Source organism: Rhinolophus ferrumequinum, chromosome 22 (genome assembly GCF_004115265.2).
Source record: "Rhinolophus ferrumequinum isolate MPI-CBG mRhiFer1 chromosome 22, mRhiFer1_v1.p, whole genome shotgun sequence".
Classification (NCBI taxonomy): Eukaryota; Metazoa; Chordata; class Mammalia; order Chiroptera; family Rhinolophidae; genus Rhinolophus; species Rhinolophus ferrumequinum.
This window is the reverse complement of record NC_046305.1, coordinates 26932966-26946615: the sequence shown is the minus strand read 5'-3', so window position 1 is coordinate 26946615 and position 13650 is coordinate 26932966. Positions and strand designations below refer to the sequence as shown.

Below are 13650 nucleotides of genomic sequence, written 5' to 3'. Positions count from 1 at the left end.
TAGCCATGTGTGGCTGTCATATCGGATAGTGTAGGAGACGATGGGGGCTGCCTACTTCAGGTCATGGGTCCTCAGGATGTGGGGCTGGAACGGGCACTGACTCAGACTCTTCCTTTTTGCAGTAAAGAATTAAAACCAGGCAGGCAGGCAAACTCAGAGAACCATGCTCTTGGCTCTACAGAGGGATGCTGCCCATGCAGGAATGGTGCCCTAGAGAAGCCCTGTGGTCCCACACAATCCCAAGAGGCTGCCATTCCAGAGATGTGAGATTTGCAGTTACCTGGTTAGGCCACTCAGTGTTTCACCCGGTTTGGTCAAAAGAGGGGTGTGCAGCTACCATGTAGAAGGACAGCCTCAGTGGCTTCAGGTGGATGCTGTCTCTCATTTCCTGAACTACATGTCCCCTGCAGACAGCCCAAGGGGTGGGAGTGGGAGGAAACTTCAGCCTGTCCCAAATCTGTGAGATGGAGAGAACAGTGTGTGCTTGGGAACATGGCCCCGTGCCAGGGTGTGGGGGGCTCTCCCTATGGAGGTGTACCTGCAGGTGAAAAGGTGGAAAGCCCCTAGGGCCTGAGTCTGATGGGCTGGGTTCAGTCTTGATTTTTCACACTTCACTGGACAATCTCAGCCAAATGCCTTCCATTCTCTGATCCTCAGTTTCCCCACATGTAAAAAGGGAGTATCAGTCAGATCTTTAGTGTTCTACGTTTTTAGTTGATGATACCTTGGACTGCAGTGTAAGTGGCTTGGTGGGATCAGGGGCTGGGGGTCTGCAGTGCAGGAGAGGCAGGCCTGGCTAGCTCAGAGTGCAGAGCCTGAGCTTGGGGCTGGCTTCCAGGAGCTGGGAGCATCTTTCTGACCCACAGCCTACTGTCACAGCATTAGCTTTGGTCTCGGAGAGGTTGCAGGGGGCAAGGGGCTGGCTCTCTGCAAACTTCCCACCCAAGAATGTGTAAACAACTCCATTTGAGACCTGTAGACATTAGGTAAGTGTGTTTGTCATTTTGTGCCACATTCCTGTGTGCATATGATCACGTGGCTGCCCCTCCCTCTGTTTCAAACCCTAGTGGACCCAGGTGCAACAGGGCTGTGAACATGAAGTCTTTATTCTGTTTGTCCCCAAAGCAGGGAGGAGCTGGTGCTGGGGCAGGACAAGCGTCCAGGAGGAGCTTCATGCCCTGTGGCCCCACACGAGGACATAAACACAGGCAGGGGCGTTCCCAGAGAGGGCTCTAGGCCGCCTGGGCAGCAGAGGGCCTCAGTGGGCCAAGGCAAAGCCAATGCGATTGTTACGCCGATCAAACTCCGTGTAGAACTTGCGAATGAAGCTGGCGCCTAGGACCCAGACAGGCCCAGTGGGCGGTGGGACATCCAGACCATGGAGGGCCAGTGTGCACAGGTCATCATCACTGTAGGGGTCCTGGCAGGAAACACAAGGGTTTTCCCACTTCCCAACACGTGACCATTCGACCCTCACTTTACTTGACTCCAGCAGCTCTCCTCAGCAACTTCCCTCCTCCTCTCTCCCATCCACAGTGCACCTCCATTGCATCTTGGCCCTTTCAGCCCGTGCATTGCACCCCTCCTAGATGCAGGCACTGTGCTAGACAGTGAGCACACAATGCAGCAGGCATAGCTTACTGTCTGGTAGAGCTTCTGATCCTAGGCAAGTTATTTAACATCTCTAAGTCTATTGTGTAGACAAGGGGGATAAGAATGCAGGAGCACAGCATTACTGGGAGCATTCGATGAGCAAATGGAGAGAAGGAGCCTGCATAGTGATTCCTAAACTTGGCTGCACATGAGAATCACCTGACGAGTTTTGAAAACACTGATGCCCAAGTGCCACCCCCAGAGGTTCTGGCTTAATATGTAGAGGATGTGGCTTGCGATTGGGATTCTTAACAACTCCCAGGTGACTCTAACAGCCAAGTTTGAGAACTGCTACTTAGAATGTAATCTGTCACAATGACTTGTCCCTTTTCGAGGGCCCCTGCCCACTCTTCCTGCCTGTTGCCAAAGGGCAGACTGGAACCTCACCTGTAATATGTAGTCCGCACTGGTGAGTGTGTAGGCTCTGCCTCCGAGGTGGAAGGAGATATCAGGGAGTGTGGGCACCTGGTTACAGTTCACGACATACTGCGGGGAGGGTAAAGGGAGCCGCTTTCAGTGTGGGAGGTCTCCTCGAAGACACAGCCCTGTGCTTGTGGCCCACCCCGGCCCCGCACCCAGGGGGACCCAGCCACATGTGAAGAGAGTGTGAGAGGATGTGAAGGCCTGAAGTGGCTTCTTTTGGGACCTAATGCTGTCTGGGGTGATTTGGAGGCCTGGACCAAGTGGCAGTCCCACAGCCCTGGCACCACCCCTCCAGCTTCTTACTTCATCTGTGCTCAGCTCCTTGGCCCCCAGGGTCTCCATGAGCAGCCTCATGGAGCTGGTGGGACCTGAGATGTAGGAGGCGCCAGTATCCACCACCACCATGCAGCCCTCGGCGCAGAGCAAGGTGGCCGACCTCACAGACACCCTGGGAGAGGCCACAGTCAGAAAGACAGACAGAGGCTGATGGGGCACCATCAGGCTGCACAGCTTTCCTGAGTAAGGGTGGGTGATGGGCGGCCATGCTGGTGGTCCAGTGATGCAGTGATGGATGGGTAAGGCAGGAGGGGAAGGGGGAAAGGAGCTGCTCCCTCCCTCAGCACTTGCTTAGTGACCCTCCACCTCCTCTCAGCAGGCCCCCGTCCCTCACAGCTCAGTGTACCCTATCCCTGGACAGAGCAGGCAGACAGCAAATGTTGGCTGTGCCTTAAGAAGTGGCTGCATTGGAGAGAGGGAAGAATGGTAACCTTGCCCTTTCCCCACCCCACCCCCCAGCGGCAGCAGCATTTTTGGAGAGTGGAGACAGTTGAGGATTTCTGACCCTTTCATTTTGATTTGCCAGGAGCCAGTCTTGCTGATGCTCACGTAGTGGAAATTGCCTTGGTAATACTGGGGGTCGCTGCCTCCCAGCACAATCTCTCCCCCCAGCAAGTGGGAATTCCTAAAGGAAAGATTAAAGGCTCTTGGAGACTCAGAGGCCCCAGCAGCAAGGGAAGTTGTGTTCGGTTGCAGGGTGGGGCAGAGGAAGGCTGGGAAGCTGCAGTACAGCCGCTTCCTCACCTTTCTTGCCCCTTCCCCAGCCCAACCAGCAACGGTTCCAGGATAGTCCAGTTGCACCCCATAAATGCTAGAGGTCACAGAGAAGGAACTGGCACTGGGACAGCCAGTAAAATGCAAACAATATGCAAATTGGCCCCACCCTCACTTGTGTTTGGGTTGCTGTGGGTTAAGCAGGTGCATGGGATTCCGGGGAGCTGTTGAGTGGGGACAGGCAGGAGGCATGAGGAGAGCAGGAAGGAGGAGTGGAGAACGTCAACATCCAGTGGAGCCTGAGCCTGTGAGGTGAGTTTTGGGTGGGTGGTGGGTTTGATTCTGGGCCAGGTGCTCTGGAGGGTCAGGGCCATGTGTGGGGTTTCATCTCCTTACTTGGAATTTCTGCAGAGAAAGAGACACAGCAGAAAGGAAGCCTTTGTTTCAGGAGAGCCTCACCAGCCAGGGTGGGTATTTTGCACTCTTCTTACCCCTCAGGCAATGGAGTCAACAAGAGGTGCAGTCACTTGCCTAAAGTCACCTCGGCAGTGAGTGGGGTGACTGGGGGAGTGGAGCCAGGGTTCCTGGGGCCCAGTCTGAAGCTGATCCCCACTGACTTCCTCTCCTCAATGGTGCACAGAACCTCCTATGGCTCAAGGCCTACCTTAGGGCTGGTTTCCAGTGTGTGTGTGTGTGTGTGTGTGTGTGTGTGTGTGTGTGTGTGTGTGATGGGGTTTCCAGCATTCCTAACAGGAGGCATGTGCACATGCACACGTGTGCATAGGTGTGTAGCTATGCACATGGGATTCATACAATTGCAATTAATTGCATTTTTACAAATCCAGTGTGCATGTGCATGTGCTAGCACAATTTCCCCCCGCCCCTCTGCCAACACTTCAAGATTTCTCTGGATTTTCGCTCCTCAGCAAAGCCCACCTTCTTCCTACTACTGGATCCTCCTCCCTTCCCTGGCCTCCAGGTGCCTGTGCCCTCCATTATCTCTTTTTGACATTTTCAATTTCTCACTTTCCATTGCCTTCCCTCCACCTGCAAGCATGCTCAGGCATCCTCTAGCATTTAAAAACACTCAGCCTACTTTTCTCTGCTTCTCTCTTCATCTCTGCCTGCACCCCCACCTGACATTCCCTTCCCTGTTGAATTTCTCAGAGCAGCCTACATCTGCTTTTCAATTCCTGACGCCTATACTCACCTCTTAACTGCTTGCTATATGGCTTTACTCCACCTCTAAACCAGCTCTTCCCAAGACTGACCTGGCTGCGCAGAACCAGTTGGTAGCTTTTTTCAATGCCTCCCTTTCTCTCACTAAACCAGACACTCCTCCATTTTACCTCTGAGATTTCTCTTAAGTGTATCTCTTACACATTTTTCCTATTTATCGCTAGGGTTTCCGGGCAGGAATTCCCTCCCGTTCTTGGGAATTTTTCCTCCCCTCCATCCTTACTGCCACTGGCCTCATGTTTTTACCCTTATGATCCTTGTTTCCAGCTCATAACCATCTTTCTAAACCCAACAGCTTCCCCAAGACTGGCTGAATTGTACATAAACTCAGCCTAGAGTTGAAACGTCCCTATGGTTTCAGCCCTGTGCTACCTGCTGTTGCTCACCATGTTGTCATGTTTCTTGTCCTCCCTGCCAGACTATAGGCTCTGTGAGGGCAGGACTCTGTCTTGTACATCATGTTCATGGTTGTACCCTCAACACCTCTCACAGTGCTTGGCACATAAGTGCCCAATATTTGTTGAATCAACAAACAAGCAAATAAATGAAGGAATTAATGAATGAACAATATCAGCTGCCTCTGTGTGAGAGGAGCCCTGGTCCTCACAGGGAAGGTCCCCAGGTCACAGCAATGCCTCCCACCCACATTCTCCTCTTGTTCTAGAGCAGTGCTGTGTAACAACTTTCTACAATGATGGAAATGTTCTATGTCTGTACTAGGGTTTCCAGGCGGGAATTCCCACCCGTTCTCAGAAATTTTTTTCTCGCTTTTCCATTCCCGAATCCCAAGAAAAGTTGGTGGGAAAATCGGCTCATTGACCCCAGGTGGTTAGTAGTATTGGCCGTCACTTTGTGGAAACGGTTCATCATGGAGAACAGAAAACAGTTTATATCTTGGGGTTTGGGAATGGGAAAGCGAAAAAAATTCCTGAGAACGGGCAGGAATTCCCGCCTGGAAACCCTAGTCTGTACTATCCAATATGGTAGCTACTAGCCACTGTGGCTGCTGAGCACTTGAAATATGGCTAGTGTGACTAAGGAACTGAATGTCTAATTTTAATTTAAGTTTGAGTCGTAGCTTCCATACTGGATAGTGCAGCTCTGGATCTGGATTGAATACCACCTAACCATGAACATATCAAAATCCTGGTCCAAACTCTCCTCTTACTCTCTCAGCTCTCCTGCCTCTTTTCCCTCCCCTGACTCAGGCCCTGGATCCCCAGACTCACCTGCTGTAGTAGACAGAGAAGACATCCTCCTTTAGCACCCTCTGGGAAAGGATGTGGTCAAAGACGGGGGTGACGCCGCCAACGGCCTGTGCAGGGAAGCCCATGCCCAGAACCCCATCAAACTTGGCCAGCATGAAGGGGATCAGGGGCAACTCTGTGACCTCTCCAAACGTCTGTGTCACCGTGACTCCGCCCACCTGTGGGAGGAAGGACCAGAGGAAACCAAGCCCGCTGGCCAGGGTCTAGTCTGAGCTTCCACAATGGGGGCCCCAGGGATGCATATGCTCCAAGGGATAGCAATTTGGGATAAGACCATTTCATCAAACCCCACACACATCCTCTCTCCTAATACATCTCAGTTGTGGGGTCTGGAGAGAACTGGGGTTGCACAGTGACTGAAAAGGGCAGAGACTGAGAAGGTGGTACTGCAGTCACAGAAATGATGCCAGGAGCTCCCATACCCCCTCCCCAATCGCCCAACTTTCGCTTTGGCAGGACTTGGTCTTAGTCCTCCACCCCCATTATGGGCTTAAGGTTTCTTCAGCACAGCCAGGCCTGCCCTTTGTACTCCTCTTCCACCTGATTTCACAGACAAGGAGAGGGGTAAGGGCTCATACTGATTTCCTCTCAGGTTTCATGAGTAGTTCTCCCCTAACTCTGACAGAGCAAGGGCTGGAGAAACCCTAGAATGGGGAAGAGAACAGGCCAAACGGAAAAGAAAACCAGACCCTGACCCTAATCCTAAACTCTAACCTTAATTATGGCCTTAAAACCTATGTCTGACCCTAAAGCTAACCCTGACCACAATGTCAACAATACTGCTGGTCCTGACTTTGATTAATTTCAGTCTAGGATCTGGTGGAGAGCCTAGTCAGAGCTGGGTGACCTCGGGCAGGTTATTGGACTGGAGGACTGTGAGTTAGATGCAAAAACTTCTATAAATCACCCAGTGTTGAGCCAGGAAATTCAGGTTTGCTCTGTCTGGTGGGAGAGCCTGTCCTCAGGCTCCAAGGTGGGCTGGATGGCACCTTCCCCCAGGTATGGGCCCTAGAGTGGCAGGAGGGGTCTGGGGACAAGAAGGGAAGGGGCTCAGATGACCTGGGGCAGTCCCACTTACAGTCACCACGTCTTCGCTCAGGAAGCCTTTGACCCTTCCGGATCCATAGTAGATGGTGAACTCCGTCCCATTTTCCATGTAGCTGGAGGACTCTGACGAGTCGTAGAGGCTGTGGATCTCTGCCAGAGGGATACAGGCTCAGTCTCTCCAAGAGAGGCCAGGCAAGGGGCTTGGAGGCAGGTGCATGGGGGGATGTCCTGTGTGATGGAGGACTTAGGTGCAGGGATGGATAGGGTGGCCCTGAGGTCAGTCAGAGGCTTGGAAAAACATGTTTCATCAATCAAAAACTATGTTTAGGGGCGGACGGGTGGCTCAGCTGGTTGGAGCATGGGCTTTCAACCACAAGGTTGCAGGTTGGACTCCCACAAGGAATGGTGGACTGTGCCCTCTGCAACTAAGATTGATGGAGCTGGTGAGTCCTGGGAAAAGCAGTAGTCTGTTGCCCAATAAAAAGTCCTGGAAATACACACCATTCCCCCAATAAAGTCCTGATCCCCTTCCCCAATAAAATCTTTTTTAAAAAACCTATGTTTATTGGATCCCTGTTATGTGCTCATATCTCTGAGAATTTTGTCTCGATACCAAGAATTTTGAAGCATTTTAAAGTAATTTCTAACACTGAGGTGGGGAGAAGATTCTGGTCACAGTAAGCACTCAATAGAGGTTGTCGACTAAGGATAGGGATTGAAGGGCCCAAATACCTGGAGGGTCTGAGAATTCAGTCTTCTCTTAATCTCAGGAAGGGTGAAAAATGGCCTTCTGGGTGGGCTGGGGGTTCCCACAGCTTGCTGTTTTACCTTGACGGCCATACCAGGAAAATGGGGGACATTTCCCTCTCTCCTCTCAGGGGCAATAGCAAAGGGGCAGAGAGGAAACCTGTCAAATGGCAGTAGGAGGGATTTGGCTGGCGTGAGGCAGGACTGCCCAAGCATGGCGGGCAGTGAGCTTGGGGAGAGGCACCACAGGTCCTGGAGCTCACCACAGGCTGTGTAGAGAGGGCTGCACTTGGTGGAGGGCACCCAGAGGTTGGCTGATCCCGTGTCAAAGATGACTTTGAAGGTCTGGGGTGGAGTGCCAATGCCAATCTCGCCATAGTACTGGGTCTGTAGGGGTGAAAGAAAGAGGTGGCCGGTGGGGCTTGGGGAGCCCTGGGCCTTGGGGGTCTCGCATGATACCAGCCTTGACACTAGGGGTGAGATTAGGCAGATCATCATACAGCCTCTGTAGGTTTCCATTTTCCAGCAGGGCCCCAGATGGGAAGCTTAGCACTGTCTTAATGACTTCCCAGGGAGTGAGACAAGAGGGCAAAATAAAAATACTGAAAATGAAGCAGGAAGTTTCCCCCACCCCTTGAGGAACCAATGACTCAGTAAGCAGTCCAGCTATGCTGAGCCTGGTCACAGAAACCTGCATCTGAGGTCACCCACACCTCCTGCCCACCCACCAGGGACACCTGGGCTTGAAGCCAAGAGCCTGGATCCCCAAGTTCCAAGCCTAACTCTCCTCTGGGCTCTTTCCTGGTCTCTGTGCATCAGGCTTTTCAACTGTAAAATGGAAATTTGGTAGGGTGCTTTGTGCTCCTCAGCAACTCAGTCAGGTGGAAAGAGCAAAGTAAGCCTTAGACCTGAGAGAGAAAGGAGACTGGAGGAGCAAGGGCTGGGCACTCACATCCAGGTAGTTGGTGAGGACCACAGGGGAGGTGCTGTTGCCGAAGGAGAGTCTCTTGGGAAACTGGCTCCCCTCAGCCCCGAACCTGGCCACATCCACACCGCGCTCCTTCAGGCTTTCCCGGACTGAGGGCATTTTCTTGAGGAAGATCCTGGCCGAGGGTGAAGAAAGGAAAAAGAGAAGAGCTCTTGTATTCCCCCATAATAATGGTAGAGTCCCTGGAGCATGTAGGATCGCAAGCCGTAATCTTGACACCTAAGAATCACTCTTGTGCCCTTAGACTTCTGCAGGGGCATTCACAAAGCTCTCTGAGTCACCTGCACTGGTATTAAATAACCCTCAACTACCTTCCTCCTGTTGTCTAATTTTGATCACTGCAAGGCCATCTGTTCATTCATTGGTTGATTAATTCATCCATTCCATAATCACATGTTGAACACCTCTTCTGTGCCTGCACCAAACTGGAGACTAGAGATATAAAGATATAAAGATAAAGGTCATCACTGCTTCAAAGAGCTCCATCAGGGATGGGACAGAGGAGGAAACACTCAATGATAACCCCTCTAATGGGAAGAAGGCTGGGAATGCCCCCTCAAGGCTGGCTGGACAGGAGGAGGCAGTGCCACATGAGGACTGAAGATGGCAGCAGATGCCTAAAGCAGCCTAAGGGGCTCCGGGATTCCCTGGGGCAGGCACCCAGCCAGGGCTGTGGGGTGGAGTGGACCAACTGACCTGGATGGGGCAGGGAGAGAGGCCAGTATCCCGAGAGTGCCTGTGCACCCTGTCCTTGGAAAGATGTGCCTTCCTGAGCCTAATCCCAAGTCCCTTGGCTCCTTGTCTGCCTTCCTACCACCTTTGGGAGGCAGAATTAGGAATTGGAGAAACTCACTGCATACTGAGTTGCCATGCCCCCATGTAACCCTCATGACAGCATTGCAAACTAGCGTTGTACTCACTTTATGATGAGGAAATGGAGGTTCACAGAAGTGATGGTGAGGTGACTCAGAAGTGATGGATCAGGGACTCAAAGCAGGGTGTCTGACCCTATTTCCCATATAGGGTTCTTGTACTCTGACATGAAGGCTTTGTACCGAAGCCTGGAGGAAGATGTCTCTAGCTGTTGGTGTGGGGAGGGTCCCAGGATTGCAGTCCAATTTATGGAGAATCCCTCTTTCTTCTCAGCTGCCGGGTCTCCTGTACTTGTACTCTCCTTTCCTTCTCACACCGCTCCATTCTATGTACCCCATTATACCCATGAATATGAATACACTTTTATATTTCATATGGAAGTCATATTTCATGTCTGTCAGTGTAATATTTTAATGGGAGTGACTTGTCATATTCATATCACAGTTCACTATTGCAAAAAGTATTTTTGCAATTATGATCTTATTCGATTCTCAGTCATCCCATGGGGGGGGTAATTTTATTATTCCCGTTTTACAGATGGGAAAATGGAGAAGCAGATTCCAAAGACAGTGCATTTTCCATCATTTACTCTGAACAGCCTCTACTATGGGCCTTTGCTTTTACCATTCTCCTTTCAGAAAGTCCCTTTCTTTCCTCCCCTCCCCCAAGTCTTTCGTCCTTCGAAGCCCAGCATGCACCCCCACCACCAGGACGCTTGCCCATGAACTCCAGTTCACACTGGCCTCACCTTTGCTTAGGCTCTTGCTTCATGTTCTCTGGGTGCTCACAGCCAGCACTACACAGCGGAATGCTCACAGAGGTGGTGATGTCTGGCCGGGAGGGCATGGTGGTGGGGACATGCTTGAATCCCTTACTCCCTGTGTGATTCTGAGCAACTTACCTAAGCTCTCTGGGCCTTGTCCGAGGCCCCCTGAACTCTGTAAAACAGGCTTAATTATAGTACCTACCTCAGAGAATCACTGTGCAGATTAAACCAGCTGTCCACTGCTCAATAAATATAACTGTGTATATAAAAGACCGTGAAGGCTCCTTGAGAATGGGGTCCTGTGTTCATATCTCCCAAAGTGTCTGGCATGACGCTCGCTCAGCCCATAGCTGGTAGCAAAATCCTTATAGCTGTGTTTCAGAATCCTGACTCCCTCTCCACTCCTGGCCCCATCCCACTCTTCTATTTTTGAAGAGAACAAGGGAGAATGGTTTACCTTGCTCTGCCTTTACCCTGGGTGTGGGGCTGCACCCAGGCATGTGCAGCTGGGATACCCTCAGCTTCTCACCCCACACTGCCAAGCCAGCAGTTCTCTCCTGGGAGCCTTGGAGCAGGGGAAGAGGCTTTGGAAACAAAAGGCCCAGTGTATGTTGAGGCTTAGCCTCTACATGTGACCTCCCTGAGCCTCGGTGTCATTTGTAAAATAGGACTGTTAGAAGGATGATTTGAGATGAGATATGTGAAAAGATCCTGTGAAACTTTAAGCATTTTACAGGCTTAGCAACTATTACTGTTAGTTAAACCTGCCTTCTGACCTATAGGTCTTCTGATCCATCTGCACCCCTAAACAGAAACCCCTTTCTCCACGAGGCCCTGTCCCTCCCTGCCCTCCCCTCTGCAGCCTTAATGAATTGCTTGTTCCCACAGGGCCTGGCACCACATATAGATGTGAGTTAGGTCTTTCTCCTCCCTCCTTTGGGCTGCCTTAAGCCTTTCTTTTAACATTTGTGACTAACCACCCTGTAGTGCTATGACAACTGGGTTTTGACAGAATGCTGGCACCGTGCTTTTACTAGTGTTATCGCACTAAATCTTCAAAGAAGCTCTAGTGAAGTAGGTCCTGTTATTACCCCTGTTTTAAAAATGGTAAACTGAGACCTGGAGAAGTTAAGTAACTTAACCCTGGTTCCAGAGCTAGTTAGTTCTGTTAGTGGAGCAGAATTTAAACCAAGACAATTCAGCTCTAGTAGCCTTACGTTTATGTACTATATCATGTTTCTTCCCTAGTAGACTCAACCATACCACATCCTTCCTAATTATTAGGTGATGAGCTCCTAGAAGGCATGGAGAATATCTTAATCACCTCTGAGTTCCCCCACAGTGCCTAGCATGGTAAGCTATGCAGGACGCAAAAGCTCCAGGCAGGGGTCAAAACACTTGGCTTTCAAGCCTGATTAGTGCCACTATTGGGGGAGTCACCTTACCTCTCTGAATGGGACCATAGCTCCCTGCTCAGCTGGTCATGAGGACTGGGTGACATCACATATCTGAGAGTCAGGAGTGTTAGGAAAGTGGGAAGCCCTGCACCCCTGCCGCTTTCCTTTGCCCGAGTTAGAGTTACCGTCTGAAGGCGCCAGTGTCGGCGGGGCTACTGAAGATGCAGGAGCCCCAGAGCACCAGCAGGAGTCCCCAGCGAGGCATTCTGCTCCATCCATCCATGCTTCTCCTGGGTCCCGGCTCTCTGGGATCCACCGAAGCCTTATGGCTCCCAGAACCTTTCTGCTTTTATACACTCCACACTCAGAATGGTGGTAGTTGTGCTCTCCCTGGGGCAGAGATTTATTACCTTGAGTCAGATGGCAAGGCAACCAGTAATAAGACCAAGCTAGGTGGGTGAAGGGTGACCAGGTTTCCGTATGGACCCAAGGAACTAGAGGAAGGAGGGCTGCGGGAATGCAATTCTCTGCCCCGTGACGCCAGCAGCCCCATCTCGGCCTGGCCCTGTGACTCCCAGAGGGAACAGAGGCTGATGAGAAATAGCACTGCTCAGGAGCAAGGTCAGGGCTGAGACAGGCATAGCAACTGGGTTTCCAACTCCCAGACAGCCTTCACTCCCATGCCCTTGAGGTGCTATCCTCTATATTAACCTTGGCTGTGGCCCCAACTGGCTTCTCCCAGAATGCATCTCAGTGTTCCCATCTGGAACATGGGTGACTCCTCCTGGTTTGTCCCCTAATAAAGCGAGACCTGGGGCCTCAATGCTGCCACCTTCCAGGCCTCTGTCAGTGGCAGCCATTTATGGGAAAGTGCACAAGTTCCGACAATTAAGTTTGCAAACTCATCCTAGAAAAAGTGCTACCTACCTCATTGCTGAATATCACTAATCACCTTTGACATACTCTCCTTGGGAAGCTATGCACCAACGCCAGTGCCTAGTCCACCCTTCAAAGCAATTTTGGAACTCTTTTTCTGGAATGGCCATCAGAGCTGTTGTCATATTATTCTCGGTGTCCCGAATGCCATCAACATGTGTTCCTTTCAGTATTTCCTGCATCTTCAGGTAAAGAAAGAAGTCATTGGGGGCCAGATCAGGTGAGTAGGGAGGGTGTTCCAATACCGTTATTTGTTTACTGGCTAAAAACTCCCTCACAGACAGTGCCGTGTGAGCTGGTGTGTTGTCTTAACGCAAGAGCCATGAATTGTTGGCAAAATGTTCAGGTCGTCTAACATTTTCATGCAGCCTTTTCAGCCCTTCCAAATAGTAAACTTGGTTAACTGTTTGTCCAGTTGGTACAAATTCATAATGAATAATCCCTCTGATATCAAAAAAGGTTAGCAACATTGTTGCAACAAGTTCATGAACTTAATTGTCACACCTCGTACCTCGCCCTCAGTGAGCCGGGGCCTAGGGTCAGGGGCTGTCCCCATCCTCTCTTGACCTAGTGTTGTTGGGAGGGAAGGGCAGCCTTCAGGGTCTTGGGGAGGTTTCTGCAGAAGATCTATCTGAAGGCTGCACAGGCAGGCAATGAATAACTGAAGAGGGAGAGAAAAGAGTTCCAGTGGGAATAGCACGTGCCAAAGTCCTGAGGAGAGAGGGAACAAGGTGACAATAAGGGCCTAAAGAAAAGCCAATGTGGCAAAACAGAGATGAGAAGGAGTGGGGTGAGAGATGGGACTGGGGAGGCAAAGGATGAGAAGATCTAACATTTGTTGAATGCTTAGTTATATACTCGTATGTCAGGCACCATTCTAAGTGCATTTAACTCTCACAACAACCGTATGAGGTAGTACCATCATTACTCCATTTTACAGGTGAGGAAACTGAGATACAGGAGGATTCAGAAAGTAACTTGCCCAGGGTCACACTGACAATAAGTGATGAAGACAGGCTATGAATTTAGGCAGTATGACCCAGAACTCGTTACATAGCTGACTTGAGTGCCAAACCATACGAGTTCTTGAACTCCATGCTATGTTTACTCTAAGAACAGTGGGTAAACAGGTTAAGGAGGGAATGATGATGTAATTATATATGTTTGCAAAGACACTCTGGCTACAGTGTGAGCTAGCAAGGACTTGGGAATGGTCCAGAATCATGTGACTTATACCAGTTAAGAAGACATGGAACTAGAGCT

General features: G+C 50.8%; 1 protein-coding gene across 1 annotated transcript; it reads right to left on the bottom strand.

Moving 5' to 3' along the window:
* Positions 1 to 1258: 1258 nt before the first annotated feature.
* On the bottom strand, positions 1259 to 11734 carry REN (renin). The gene is made up of 10 exons (XM_033093520.1): positions 11637 to 11734; positions 8380 to 8530; positions 7691 to 7814; positions 6712 to 6830; positions 5595 to 5791; positions 3523 to 3531; positions 2918 to 3037; positions 2380 to 2524; positions 2041 to 2139; positions 1259 to 1420 (listed from the first exon to the last, which is right to left on the bottom strand). Exons 1-10 carry the CDS (start codon positions 11732 to 11734, stop codon positions 1259 to 1261), a joined length of 1224 nt encoding a protein of 407 aa, XP_032949411.1.
* Between the last annotated feature and the right edge of the window lie 1916 nt (positions 11735 to 13650).